At 55.5% G+C, this 14,563-nt stretch overlaps 4 protein-coding genes across 4 annotated transcripts; 2 read left to right on the top strand and 2 right to left on the bottom strand.

The window, feature by feature from the left end:
• Positions 1-251: 251 nt before the first annotated feature.
• ACRALDRAFT_1062131 (uncharacterized protein) lies at positions 252-4,533 on the bottom strand. The gene is made up of 5 exons (XM_071016540.1): positions 3,563-4,533; positions 3,461-3,481; positions 3,296-3,333; positions 699-3,226; positions 252-642 (listed from the first exon to the last, which is right to left on the bottom strand). The coding sequence occupies exons 1-5, from the start codon at positions 4,194-4,196 to the stop codon at positions 534-536; spliced, it is 3,330 nt and encodes a 1,109-aa protein (XP_070878088.1). The 5' UTR covers positions 4,197-4,533; the 3' UTR covers positions 252-533.
• Positions 4,534-5,077: 544 nt separating this feature from the next.
• On the top strand, positions 5,078-7,035 carry ACRALDRAFT_1048638 (uncharacterized protein). Its single transcript, XM_071015553.1, has 5 exons — positions 5,078-5,300; positions 5,358-5,838; positions 5,908-6,024; positions 6,104-6,328; positions 6,402-7,035. Exons 1-5 carry the CDS (start codon positions 5,251-5,253, stop codon positions 6,537-6,539), a joined length of 1,011 nt encoding a protein of 336 aa, XP_070878087.1. The 5' UTR covers positions 5,078-5,250; the 3' UTR covers positions 6,540-7,035.
• A 129-nt stretch (positions 7,036-7,164) lies between these two features.
• ACRALDRAFT_1080635 (uncharacterized protein) lies at positions 7,165-8,791 on the bottom strand. Its single transcript, XM_071019053.1, has 2 exons — positions 8,530-8,791; positions 7,165-8,475 (listed from the first exon to the last, which is right to left on the bottom strand). Exon 2 carries the CDS (start codon positions 8,443-8,445, stop codon positions 7,615-7,617), a length of 831 nt encoding a protein of 276 aa, XP_070878086.1. The 5' UTR covers positions 8,446-8,475; positions 8,530-8,791; the 3' UTR covers positions 7,165-7,614.
• Positions 8,792-10,232: 1,441 nt separating this feature from the next.
• ACRALDRAFT_1075367 (uncharacterized protein) lies at positions 10,233-14,322 on the top strand. Its single transcript, XM_071018373.1, has 4 exons — positions 10,233-10,523; positions 10,599-10,766; positions 10,859-13,828; positions 13,885-14,322. Exons 1-4 carry the CDS (start codon positions 10,440-10,442, stop codon positions 14,017-14,019), a joined length of 3,357 nt encoding a protein of 1,118 aa, XP_070878085.1. The 5' UTR covers positions 10,233-10,439; the 3' UTR covers positions 14,020-14,322.
• Positions 14,323-14,563: the final 241 nt, after the last annotated feature.

The following is a 14,563-nucleotide window of genomic DNA, read 5'->3' as shown; positions in this document are numbered from 1 at the left end:
AATCGACAAGTCATGCGCAGACCCATCTTGTCCACTATAACTGCATCTTGACAGATGTGGTAGCGAGGGTGCCGCCCAAGACGAAGACCCTATGGACGGTGCCAATTCCGTAATACTATGCGCCGCTGCAGAAGCCAACCACGCGACACCAAGGAACACCTCTTCTCTTCCTCGAACACTGCTCGTTCTGGCCCAGAGTCAGCACGGCCGACGTCGTTGCGTCTACACCGCCAAGGTCTTCTTTCAGACATGGACCCCATGGACCCGCCCTACCAACACCTTACTAAAATCGGCAGTGTGGAAACATTTCCATCTATTTATCTAGATATTCTTCTCTTTGTCTCTCGTCCTTCCCTATCCTCTGAAATGACAATAAAATAAAATAGCGCTGAGACAGAGGTATCATTGTTGAAACAGATCTAAGCCCCGGCGCGCCTGTTGTGTTGAAAATGCCGTCCCTTTTTTGTCGTCCCGATCCGAAATAGTCCCCGCCATCAAGTGGCCCCGTAATCATGCCGCGCCAATGTCCCGTTCTAGAATAGACCCTGGATCTCACCCGTCTCTACGTCGACGTCCACGTGGAGGTAACCAGGCGCCGTCGGCAGTCCGGGAATCGTCTGGATATCCGCCGCCAGAGCGTACCTATAAAATCTTGTCAGTGCTGTCCTTTTTCCTCAACACATACGAATGGCACTTACAGATATCCTGCACCTGCGGCCATCCTGACGTCCCGGATGGGCACCGTGAAACCGCTCGGCGCTCCCTTCAGGTTGGGGTCGTGAGACAGCGAGTACTGCGTCTTCGCAATGCAAATCGGCAGGTTGCCGAAGCCCTGCTTGGTGTACTGGTCCACCTTCTTCTGCGCGAGCTCGCTGAACTCGACCGCCGCCGCGCCGTACATCTTCTGCCCGATCGCCTCGATACGCTCCTGCACCGTACCGTCCAGGTCGTAGAGCAGCTTGAAGTCCTTGGGCTTCTCGCTGGCCGCGATGACGGCCTTGCCCAGTTCGACGGCTCCCTGGCCGCCCAGGGCCCAGTGGTCCGCCAGCGCCGCGTCCTCGGCACCCGCCTTGATCGACTCCTCCCGGACCACCGCAATCTCGGCCTCCGTGTCGGTCGAGAACTTGTTGATGGCAACCACCACAGGAACGCCGTACGACTTGGCGTTCCTAATGTGCTTGGCCAGGTTCACGCAGCCCGCCCGGAGAATGTCCACATTCTCCTCCTTGTACACCGGGTCCAGGGGCGCACCCGGCGCGATGGGCGGACCGCCACCGTGGACCTTGAGCGCACGCACCGTGGCAACGATCACCACCACGTCGGGCACCAACCCCGAGGCGCGGCACTTGATGTTGAAGAAGCGCTCGCCGCCCATGGTAAAGTCGAAACCGGCCTCGGTCACGGCGAAGCCCGCCTTCTCGCTGTGGTCCTCGTCCGGCTCCGTGCCCACGAGCTTCAACGCCAGCTTGTCGGCGATGATGGAGCTGTTGCCGACACTGATGTTGGCAAAGGGCCCGGCGTGCACAAAGACGGGCGTGCCTTCCAGGGTCTGCATCAGGTTGGGCTTGATGGCGTCCTTCATCAGCGCCGTGAGGGCACCACCCGCCCCAATGTCGTCGCACGTGACCGGGTCGCCGCTCCGGGAGCTGGCCACCACCATGCGGCCCAGCCTCTCCCGAAGGTCGGCCAAGCTGGTGCTCAGGGCGAGGATGGCCATGCACTCGCTGGCGACCGAAATGTCGAAACCCGTCTCCCGCGTCTGGCCCTTCTCCGTGGCTGCCGCGCCCACCGTGATGCCTCGCAGATGCCTGTCGTTGACGTCGAGGACGCGGCGCCAGGTGATGGTTTCCGGGTCAATGTCCAACCGAGCGAACCGGCGAATCTCGTCGGCGGTCAGGTCGTCCGGATTGGTCTTGTCGATGCCCAGCTTCTTCAGACGTCGGAGCATGACGGGGGCAAACTCCCGCTTGCCGCCCTTGGCGGGCACCAATCGACGGTACAGTGGGCCGTCGGCCTGCGTGTTCTCGTGGAACATGCGCGTCTCGATGGCCGCGGCGAGCAAGTTGTTGGCCGCGGTGATGGCGTGGATGTCGCCCGTCAAGTGAAGGTTGAACTCATCCATGGGAATGACCTGGCTGTAGCCGCCTCCCGCCGCACCGCCCTTGATGCCGAATGTCGGTCCCTGGCTGGGCTGGCGCACGTTGGCAAAGGTGAGGCGACCGAGGTGGGCGCCCAGCGCCTGGGCGAGGCCCATGGTCGTGGTCGACTTGCCCTCGCCCAGCGGGGTCGGTGTGATGCCCGTGACGACGACGTACTTGCCGTCCCGACGATGCTCGAGCCTCTTGAGGAGGTCCAGGTTGACCTTTGCCTTGTAGGCGCCGTAGGGCTCGAGCTCGTGGGGGGCGACGCCGATCTCCCGGGCGAGCCGGGCAATCTTCTTGGGGGTCTGGCTCCTCGATACCTCAATGTCCGAAGGCACGGGGTCCTTGAGGTGCAGGGGGAGCGGGACGATGCTCCTCTGCTTCTGCCGCTCGAACGACTTGGCGGCCGCGTCGACCACGTTTCGCAGGAGCATGGCAACGGTCATGGGACCCACGCCGCCCGGCACGGGGGTGATGTGCGAGGCCACCTGCGAGGCGGATTCGTAGTGGACATCGCCCACTAGGCGCTGGCCCGACTTCCTGGTCTCGTCGGGCACAAAGTTGGTGCCGACGTCGATGACGACGACACCCGGCTTGAGCCACTCGCCCTTGACAAACTCGGGCTGCCCCATGGCGGCAACGACAATGTCGGCGTTCTTGAGGTGGTCTTGCAGGTTTGTGGTCCTGGAGTGGCAGATGGTCACGGTTGCGTCGGCATGGCGGAGGAGGTAGCTAACGGGGCTGCCAACGATGTCGCTTCGTCCGAGGACGACAGCATTCTTGCCCTTGAGCTCGACGCCGGCTTCCTGCAGGAGGACCATGACACCCTTGGGGGTGCAGGGGATGAAGAGGGGTTCGCCCCCTCTCTTGGCAAGCTCTCCAATGTTGTTTGCGCCAAAGCCATCGACGTCCTTCTCATTGGCAACAGCCGAGGTGATGTTGTACTCGTCGATATGCTCCGGCACAGGGAGTTGCACCAGAATTCCGTGGACGGAATGGTCGTCATTTAGGCGATAGATCTGGTCGAGGAGCTCCGGCTCGGAGATGGACGAAGGGAAATGCAGCAATTCGCAGTTAATGTTGGCCTGACGAAGGTTTGTTAGGTTTAAGAAAGGAAAAAACATTGACAACGAAAAAAAAAAGGGAGTCCGTACCTCTTGGGCGGCCTTCAGCTTCATTCGCACATAGGTGGCTGGGACAATGTAAGTTACGGCGTCTCTACAGGTATCATCCCTAGGAGGGAAGGGTAGGACAGGGACGGGAGATGAGGGGAAGAGGAGCAGAGTAGGCAGGCAGGCATCGCCCAGAGCAAAACATACAAGAGTCGGATCGGTCGCCAACTGTTGGGGAATATTGGTCAGTAAACCGGTACAGCGTCTCGAATTCAGAGCAACAATTCGCCGGGTATGGACGAGACATACCTTGAATAATCTTCAGGGACGGTTGGAACCTCGGATTGACGGTTTGCCGCTCGAGGATCTCGGCGGCCAAGCCCTCGCGGATCTTCTTAGCGATGGCCGTGCCATCAATCTTGGTGGCAGCCATGGCTGTGTGCGATGTCGAAAAAGACCTAGAGAACCGACTGCTGGCGCATGAATTGAGGGAGATGGGATTTCGGTTCCACTTGGGGAGGATGGGAGTAGTAGATAAAAGGGAGGAGGAGGAGGAGGAGGACAGATTGAGTGCCTTGGCGGGTTTGACATGAGGTGATGTGAGGTGGTGGTGGTGGTGGTGGTGGGAGGAGGAGCGCGGGGTGCAAGTCAAAGTGGGCGGCGGCGGGCAGCAATTGGAGGTGGGGCACCGGCCATGATTGGAATTGGTGAGATTTGTCAGACGACCTCCTCTGGCCCGTGACAATTCCCGCTGGTTCGAGGGGACCTTCACGTTGGCTGCGAGAGCCCGAGTCGTGTGGTGCTGCAGGTCCCGACTTAGTCTACCGAGGCTGACCGTGGCATAGCCATCCAATCCCGTTAGGGCTGTGGCTAGGCTTGTCGGCATGGCCCTTTCCCGACGAGAAGAGCGAGACAGGTTGAACGAGAGCTGACGAGAGGCCATTCTGTCCAGTCTTCTTTTTTGCAGTTTTTGCACGTCGTGTCTCAAATCGCTGCGACAGTCGAAATCCTGTTCGACAAAAAAGAACAATGCAAATGCAATATGCCTTTGAACGACTAGTACCGAAGCATTGGTCGACCGGAGAGAAGACGGTGTGAGAGAACGGTGGGCGCAGTGTCTCAATTCCAATGTCTTCAAAAGACGAGTGACGAGGACGACAGCGAGAGATTCGAGTGTCGAGGATTGGCTATTCGCTCAAGAGAATGAGACGCAAAGAGTGACAAACAAAGCACAATATTATGCTTTGCCTGGTGGAAGGAATGGGTGCATCTATGTTATCAACAAAAGAAAAACAAGGCTGTCTTTAAAGAAGAAGGGGTCCATCATTGATTGCTTCGCCGAGGCGTCAAGACCCAGGGTCAATTCCCGTTGTCATGTCCCCTGCGAGTGGAGCAACCTCGCCGGTTTCTTCCTTGAGGTCCCGATTACGAATGGAAAAAGTCTGAGGCTGAAAGGGCACAAGGGGAAAATGGCAAGATAATGACTCAAGCCAATCCAGGATTGGCCTCCTGTCTGAAAACTTTCGCTTGTGAAGGGAAAAGGCCAAGGGTTCATTGTGGTGTTGGAATGTCTGCATGGGCAGTGGCGTCTCGTAGCGGCAGGGTAGGGTCAACGCCGCCAAGCTACGTGGGAGTCTTACGTAACCAGCGCCAACAGTGACTCAAATTCGGGTTCGCCTGGCACAGCACTACGACGGATTGGGAAAGGCGGTGTGAGATTAGGGAAGTGAAGTGCCTGGACGGCAAAACAACGGGGAAAACGAACCATCGCGGGGTGTGGCCCGTGGGTGACGGAATTCTGTGCCCCACCGAAACCCACAACCAGCGACGCCCATTGCTGGACTTGTGAGGGCCAAAAATTCAGCTCTGCGGCACGACGACATACAACGACCGACTCTAGACGAACACGGCGAACCTCCCACGCCTCCACCCCTCGAACCTACCAGATCCTTTTGTTTTCTACATTTCCTTTTTTTTTTATAGTAAACAGATTCAACATGAGGCCCGTTCTCCTAGCTGGCCACGAGCGAGCGCTCACCCAGATCAGGTAGGCTCGTAGTCACAAATATGAAGTCCCCCGCCAAATCTAATGTCGCCGAAACAGGTACAACATCGACGGTGACCTCATCTTCTCGACGGCAAAGGATCAGCACATCTGTGCTTGGTACGCGCACAATGGCGAGCGTCTCGGCACCTACCACGGCCACGTCGGCGCCATCTGGACCGTCGACGTCGACCCCACCAGCACCCTGCTCGCTTCGGGTTCCGCCGACAACACCATGCGCCTCTGGGACGTCAAGACGGGCAAGAACCTAAAGACCTGGGAGTTTCCCACCGCCGTCAAGCGCGTCGAGTTCAACGAGGACGGCACCAAGCTGCTGGGCGTCACCGAGAAGCGCATGGGTTACCTGGGCAGCATCGTCGTCGTCGATATCAACCCGGATGTCGAGGCCGAACAGAGCGACGAAAAGGTTCTTACCATTGTCTGCGATGAGAGCAAGGCCACAGTCGCTGGATGGAGCTACTTGTCCAAGTTTATCATTGCCGGCCACGAGGATGGCTCCGTATCACAGTACGACGCCAAGGTACGTAACTGAGACCCTGTTTTCCCTCTTCCATAATGGAGGCCGTGGCTCACGCACTTTCTCTCACAGAACGGCGATCTTCTCTACAACGTCGCGGTGCACGAGCTCAATACCCCCGTGACCGACCTACAGTGGTCCAAGGACCGCACATACTTTATCACGGCCAGCAAGGACAAGACTGCCAAGGTTCGTTGACTTGGAATCTATTTTGCTCTAGTGACCCGACCCGTACGACTTGCAACTGACTTTATCTTTTTCCGTCTAGCTCATCACTGCCAAGGACCTGGAAGTTCTCAAGACGTACGTCGCCGACACACCGCTAAACAGCGCGGCCATCACTCCCAAGAAGGACTTTGTCATTCTAGGTGGTGGTCAGGCGGCCATGGATGTCACCACCACCTCCGCAAGACAGGGCAAATTCGAAGCCCGCTTTTACCACAAGATCTTCGAGGACGAGATTGGTCGTGTCCGAGGCCACTTTGGCCCTCTGGTATGTTGGCCGTGTCATTTTTTTCCCCCCAAACCAGGTCGATCACCCGTTTCCTAACGCCCTTACTACCCAGAACACCGTAGCAGCCGATCCCACCGGCAAGGGCTACGCAAGCGGAGGAGAAGACGGTTACGTCCGCGTCCACATGTTCGACAAGGGCTACTTTGACTTCATGTACGAGGTGGAGAGGGATAGACAGAACCGTCTGTGAAGCCGATGCACTACTCTCTCCACACTCGTTCTCCTTGGGCGATTCGTCGTCGCCGCCTTTCGGGAAGCTTGCATGGTACGGCGTTTTGGGATTACGAATCGCGTTGGGGGAAGGTCAGTTCCGTTCGCTGGGATGTTTTGTAATTTAGGGTGGGCACCAAAATGGAAGGGCTCTCATCCGGGGTGATGATGTTCGCCCATGATAGACGATATTCATATTTTGTTGACGTCCACCCACGAGCCACGGTACCGAGAACGTTGGAATCGACGCGAAAGACGTAACAAACTGGATATTTAACCGTCAATAGCCATCATGGTCGGGTGACACGTTTGGGTTATGTCGCACACGCAGGAAAAAGACTTTTCTTATAAATCCGAGGCCGTATTCTCCCACCGTTTCGTGGCAAGCCTGTCAGTCTTCAGGCTGTTCCGTCCTCTTCATGCTGTTCAAGTCATGAAATAACACCCTCATTTACAAATACTACTCCCATTTCACGCAACTCGGATGATGTCGGTATAGAACATACGGACCTCTTTAGCTCTCACATTCCAACCGTCCCTTGTTTCTCTACTTGATATCCCTCGGAACCATCCCAAATCCCAAGTCAAGGGCCTTTTGTTCTCTTTTCATATTATCCCTGAGTCCTACGTTTCAATAGTCGGCTGGAAAGTGACAAAAAATGAATTGCTTTGCTACTAGCTACATGCATGACCTAAACCTCGTTCCAAAAGAAATGGCCATTGAGTCCGAATGGATATCAAACTGCGCAACGGGAGAAACGTAAGTTCGTTGACGTCGTATTTCCCCCCGCTGGCCTCTTAATAAATGTCATGGTACCCAGCAACCGCAAAAGCATCCATCCCATGAATCGTCCCAACGCCGCTCACTCCGGGCTGCCTTGGTCATCTATGCTTGAAAAACTGATGCTATGCGCTCTGATGCCAACCGTTCGCCGCAGCCGTGAAAAATCCGTTTGCTGCTGTGCTGTGCTGCATTTCGCGCGCGCAGCGCAGCACGTATTGGCCTCCCCTAACCGAAGAGGCCAAAGATATATGTTCCAAAAAAGAAAAAGAAATTAGAGATGGCGGCTTCTCTTCCCGCCGCCTCCGCCGCCAAACATGTTCTTGTCGTAGCCGAGGCTGCCGAGGTCGAAAATCTCCGCAAAGTTCAGTTTCCGCTTGGACCCAGCCCCGCGGCCGAGCTGGCTCCCCTGCCGCGCCGCCAGTCTCGGCCCGTTGCCGGGGTGCTGCCGTGATCTGGTGGTCCGGGTTGTCGTGGCAGACGCCGCGTTGGCGCCGGTATGCGGCGGCAACGAATCATGCGAACGCGAGTCGGAAAGGTCGAGGTTGGCGAAATTCATGTACGTGTCCTGGGGCGGAAAGGGGTGGGCGGACTGAAACGTAAAGGCGTCTAGGCTGGGGACGACGATGGGAGCCGGTCCTTCTGTGGGAGGGGCCACCGCAGAAACCGTGGGCGGCGCAGAGTCGGTCCTCGTCGGGTTCCCTTCTCGCGTGGTTGTCGAATGTGGGCCGCTGTTTATCCTGGCCAGGTCCGGAGACGATGCCGTCTCGGCCTTGTCGGCCTCGTCCTCGCTATCGACGGCCTGTGATGGCGACTCTCTGCCATCCAACCGCTCCGTTGCCCATTTGCGGATCCTCCATCCCTCGCCGTCATCGACGCCGATGTTTTCCCGATCCAGGAACGTCAGGAGGTCGTCAAGACAGTCTTGGTAGCCGTCGGCGCGGGCTTTGGACTGGCTAGCCGCAGATGTCTTGTACAGTTTTGTGACGGAAAGAGCGGCTGCCTTGAAGGCGTCGAGGAGTTGTTCGGGAGAGTCATTTACAGCGGCTTGCCTTTGGCTCGAGTTCCCCGGTAGCGAAGTGTTGAGGCTCCTCATGGACTCCATTCTGGGGTGTGGTCTCGACACGGTGACTGTCTGGGGTCAGATCATTAGCGCTGTCGTCTTGTGAGATAGGTGTCATGCACTTACTGCGCTGATTCTTCGTGAAAATAGGGTGGTGATGTTCCTTGGTAGTCGGTTCAATGGGTCACAGAATGCTCAGATGTGGAGTGGATGCCGTGGTGGGGGGTTGCGGCCTATCGCCACAGCACCGAAAGTGGATAGCAGCCACAGGGACCGGGACCACGTTGGACGGCAATGACGGGAAAGTGACCTTGTTGCGCATATGACAATGTGAAGAGAAACACGTCGGCGAAATTCCTGGTCAAAATCGAAATAACGCACTTATCCGTAGATGGAAAGCAGAAAAGCCCTCAAGACGTCCATTTAGCATATAGCTAGGAAAATAGTGCTAGGCGCGACGTATTGCTAAATCGTCATCCCTCGTCAGCCAGCAGTCAGGTGAAGTGATTCTTGGCAGTTGCCAGAAAATGGATCGGAGGTACGAATTCCCGGCTCATACTGTATCTGTACTGTGAGGAAGACACGCCAGGTACCGGTACTTCCTAGGATTACATGAGGTTTTGCTTCTTCCAGGAACCCGGGAGAATCAAGACGTGGCTTGACATTAATTGGTATCAAGCTCAGTGGCACTTGGAGCGCAACAATCGTGTCATACGTGGCAGTAAACGGCGTATATCAGCAAGTGGAACAAGTTGCGAGTTCCGGGTTGAGCAGAGTACGAACAGGTACGAAGTAATTAAAAAGAAGGGGGCTATGGGGACGTATTCGTACACCCCAACCCCTGTTTAATTGTGTGTGGTGTACTTGCGGATCCAAATAGACCAATAGTATCACGATAATAAGCGGATAGAGTACAGGTAGATACATTGAAAGAAGGCATTTTCTATGTGAAATGCAGGTTTTGGATGTACCGAACAAGGGGGACTAAGTACCCTATCAGTCCAACTTGTAGCTCCTTAACGTGTATGACGTAACTGATATCGTCCTTGCCCTCGTCCTTCTTCTCTTGCTGGGACTGCTCGGGGACCGGACAGTTATTTTAGCTGGTATTTTCGCTGTTCGAACCTGATATTAACTGGGGATTAGAATCGAATCCGGGATAATATATAACGTACGAATACGTTACGAATATGGATTGTATTATATGTATATAGGTGCTGTTAGTAAAGGTACGTTTCTCGAACCTTTTTGAATTTCCTAAAAGGGTAAACCGCGAAAGTACCTTTAACACAATAAAACAGGGGTTATATGGTATGTACAACGTAGTTCTGAAAAGGCCGGGCAACGACTCCAGTGAGACTGGAACTGGCAAAGTTTGTATAGTCGACCTCGTACAACAATAATGACAAGTCTTTACTACGTAGCAGCGCAGGAGTTATGGGCAACTATTTCAAATCTTCATCTTCACTGCCTTCTTCCACTTGATCTTCTCGAGTCTTCACAACAAAGCCACCTCGTCAATAACATGGAGCGTTGTGGCTATCTAAACGGGGGAGATATTGCGCCATCTCCCTTACGCCACGTGACCACAGCATCACCGCAGCGTGGCCCACCATCATGTGGCTTATGCCACAGTCATGATCCAATCGGAATGTCTCTATCATACAGAACGTGCCCCCACGGCAACGGTCCGTACTAAGTACCTGGACTTGGGGCAGCAGGGCGCTTGGACCACCTCAAGTCTCTACCTTGTACCCGCTCCGTTCGTGGCGCCGGTACCTGCTGAATTATCTAGTGTAGGTACAGCTTTTGATCGTTATTCGATGCGGCGTTTGGTCTTCCTGACCTTCCTTCCTCCACATTTCCCTTCGCGCGACCTTCTCCACGCCTTCTTAGAGTCTCCTCTTCCATCCCAGACTCGACTCCCCCGTCAAACTTCTCAACCGGATCCTACCCCCGTACCCTTGCGTATTCCACACGGCAGCAATCGGAGCGCGTCTTGGTCGCGTTAAGTGACCCTGCCATTTATTGTCATCATGGCGCCTCGGTCCCGGCCCAGAGCCGTTGATACAGACGCGTCAATGTCCGACGCACCGGACAACCATCACACAGACAACATGGTAAGAGACCTCATGATCTATCTGGCCCATTAGTCCGCTGTCTTAGATATCCTGCTTGCTAACTGGATCCAACAGGAAGTCGACGAGACGCCGGATTATACCGACTCAGACACCAACCCCAACACAACAGAAAGTAGCGTCGCTGGTGAGCCAGTTACGGATGGCCGCCGGAGGCGAACAGAGGCGAATCAGCTTCGCCGCAGTATCTTTGGCAAGAAACATGACCGCCTGGGAGAGTCCAAGGCAAGTCAACTGCGGCCCGGCGAACGAGCGTGATGCGGATATTTTTCCTTGTTTCTGAAAAAGCCGTAGTGCTGACTGCAGTGTGCTCGTAGGAAGAGGATACTTTACGGAGATTTCGCTATCTTCTAGGACTAACCGACCTTTTCCGCCACTTTATCGAGACCAACCCCAACCCCAAGATTCGAGAGATCATGGAGGAGATCGACCGGCAGAACGGCGAAGCCTCCAATAACAGGAGAGGCGGAGCGCGTCAGGGCGGCGCGGCTGGCGGAAGACATCGACGGACCGAGGCGGAAGAGGATGCCGAGCTTCTACTCGACGAAAAGCAAGGCGGGTCAGCAGAAACCGTGTTCCGCGAGTCACCACCCTTTATCAATGGCCAAATGAGGGACTACCAGGTCGCCGGCCTCAACTGGCTGATCTCGTTGCACGAGAACGGCATCTCCGGCATTCTGGCCGACGAGATGGGTCTAGGAAAGACACTGCAGACCATTTCGTTCCTGGGGTACTTGCGGCATATCATGGGCATCACGGGCCCCCATCTCGTCACTGTGCCGAAATCGACGCTAGACAATTGGCACAGAGAGTTTACGAGGTGGACACCCGACGTCAACGTCTTGGTGCTGCAGGGCGCGAAAGACGAACGGCAGGCGCTGATCAACGATCGTCTTGTCGAGGAAAAGTTTGACGTTTGCATCACCAGCTACGAGATGATTCTACGCGAAAAGACGCATCTGAAAAAGTTCGCATGGGAGTACATCATCATTGACGAGGCGCATCGCATCAAAAACGAGGAGTCGTCTCTCGCTCAGGTTATTCGCCTCTTCAACTCGCGAAACCGGCTGCTCATCACGGGAACGCCTCTTCAGAACAACCTGCACGAACTCTGGGCCCTGCTCAACTTCCTCCTCCCCGACGTGTTTGGCGACTCGGAGGCATTCGATCAGTGGTTCTCCGGCCAGGACCGGGATCAAGATACGGTCGTTCAGCAACTTCATCGAGTACTCCGGCCCTTCTTGCTCCGCCGAGTGAAGAGCGACGTCGAGAAGAGCCTGCTGCCGAAGAAGGAAGTCAATCTGTATCTGGGCATGTCGGAGATGCAGGTCAAATGGTATCAGAAAATCTTGGAAAAGGATATCGATGCTGTCAACGGTGCCGGTGGCAAGCGGGAGTCCAAGACGAGACTCCTCAACATTGTCATGCAGCTTCGGAAATGCTGCAACCACCCCTATCTGTTTGAGGGCGCCGAGCCGGGACCCCCCTACACGACGGACGAGCATTTGATTCAGAATTCTGGAAAGATGGTCATCTTGGACAAACTCTTGGCCAAGTTTCGGAAACAGGGCAGCCGTGTCCTCATTTTCTCCCAGATGAGCCGTCTGCTGGATATCCTGGAAGATTACTGTGTCTTCAGGCAGTACGACTACTGCCGTATCGACGGAAGCACCGCCCACGAGGATCGCATTGCCGCCATTGACGAATACAACAAGCCCGGGTCTGAAAAGTTTGTCTTCCTTCTGACCACGCGCGCCGGAGGGCTGGGAATCAACTTGACCACGGCGGATATTGTGATTCTCTACGACAGCGATTGGAACCCGCAGGCTGATCTGCAGGCCATGGACCGGGCGCACCGTATCGGGCAGACGAAGCAGGTGGTCGTGTACCGGTTTGTGACGGACAACGCCATCGAGGAAAAGGTGCTGGAGAGAGCAGCCCAGAAGCTGCGCCTCGATCAGCTCGTCATTCAGCAAGGCCGGGCGCAGACGGCTGCCAAGGCTGCCGCCAACAAAGACGAGCTCCTGTCCATGATTCAGCATGGTGCCGAGAAGGTGTTCCAGACGAAAGGGGCTAGTGGGCTCCTGGCTTCCAAGGGAGCAGAGGTGGACGACGACGATATCGAGGCGATTCTTGCGTCCGGCGAGGCCCGTACGAAGGAATTGAACGCCAAATACGAGCAGCTCGGACTCGATGAGCTGCAGAACTTCACATCCGAATCTGCCTACAACTGGAAGGGGGAAGATTTCGCCAAGACGAACAAGAAGGATATCGGCATGACCTGGATCAACCCGGCCAAGCGAGAGCGGAAGGAGCAGTCCTACTCCATGGACGCCTACTTCAGGCAGACCATGTATCCTCCTAAGGAGAAAGACACCAAGCCTAAAGCGCCGCGAGCACCCAAGCAAGTTCCCACCCACGACTGGCAGTTTTTCCCTCCCCGGCTGCGCGATCTTCAAGACCGCGAAACGGCTCATCACCGCAAGGAGATTGGCTACAAGGTACCGTTGCCTGACGGAGATGACGAGAACCTGTCCGAGCGAGAGGCCGAGCGAGCCCTGGACCAGCAGGAAATCGACAACGCCACCCCTCTCACGGAGGAAGAGCAGGAAGAGAAGCAGCAGCTCTCGCAGCAGGGCTTTGGCGACTGGACGCGCCGAGACTTCCAGCAATTCATCAACGCCTCCGGACGGTATGGTCGCGACGACTACGAGAGCATCGCGGAGGACATTGACAACAAGGATGCTTCCGAGGTGAAGCAATACGCCAAGGTCTTCTGGCAACGGTACAAGGAAATCGCGGATTACAACAAGTACATCAAGACGATTGAGGATGGCGAGGAACGCATGCGCAAGGTGGAGCATCAACGCAAGCTCCTGCGCAAGAAGATGTCGCAGTACCGAGTACCCTTGCAGCAGCTCAAGATCAACTACTCGGTCTCTACGACCAATAAGAAGGTGTACACCGAAGAGGAAGACCGTTTTCTTTTGGTCCTTCTAGATAAGCTGGGCATCGACACCCCCGGCCTGTATGAAAAGATTCGAGATGAGATTACCGAGTCGCCCCTGTTCCGATTCGACTGGTTCTTCCTCAGCCGGACACCTACCGAGCTTAGCCGCCGGTGCCAGACGCTGCTCACGACGATTGTTAAGGAATTCGAGGATGCTCAGCCCAAAAAGGCGGTCACTAACGGCAAGGTGAAGCGGGACGCGGAAGACGACGAGAATGACGAGGACAGCGTCTTGGGCATGGCGCCGTCCAAGAAGAAGGCCAAGAACGGGGTCAAGGTAAGCGATGCAACGCATGCCTTTCAAGAGAAGGCCATGTGCTAACAGTTTTGCAGAACAAGGCTTTGGCCAATGTCAAGTCTGAGGCCGGCAGTAAGAACACTTCGGCCTCGGCGTCACGGGCATCCAGCGTAGCGTCGACGAAATCCAACGGCGCGTCTAAGAGCAAATCCAAGGGAAGGAAGAAATAGACGAACGTCACACTCAGGGGTGGCAGGCGGTGCGTGCCGCAAGTGTTGTGAAATAGATTATGGCGTTTGGAAGACCCGAGGAGACGGGTGTATGGACTGGCATAGTTTTGTTTTCGGTAGTCCTCTTTGAGGACGCAAAGGGATGGTTATTTGGTCTGTTGGCTGTGGACGTTGTACGTATGAATTGGAAGCAATATTAGTAGGCCCTTCCAGCCCCTTTACTTATACTGTGGATTTGTGCATCTCGAAGTTGTGCATTCCCAGTACTTCGTGGTTATGAAAGGACGGTGAAGTGTTGGATGGATTATATAATCAATGGCGACGTCATCCCACCCCTGACTTCGGTGGGGAAGTACCTCCGGGTTGCCCAGGCATCACAGGCTCACAGCACTGACCCCGCTACGTCGTTTCGAGCTGCTGCGTGTAACGCTTCCTGAACATTCCCCAGGCCTCTGACTTGCAGGATATTTCCTTCAGCCATTCTGCAAGTGGTAACATACATGGAACCCTTTCTATAAACTTGAACTACCCAGCCGCCTTTCAC

Source organism: Sodiomyces alcalophilus (genome assembly GCF_042370955.1).
Source record: "Sodiomyces alcalophilus JCM 7366 unplaced genomic scaffold ACRALscaffold_2, whole genome shotgun sequence".
Classification (NCBI taxonomy): domain Eukaryota; kingdom Fungi; phylum Ascomycota; class Sordariomycetes; order Glomerellales; family Plectosphaerellaceae; genus Sodiomyces; species Sodiomyces alcalophilus.
This window is presented reverse-complemented; position numbering and strand designations above follow the sequence as displayed.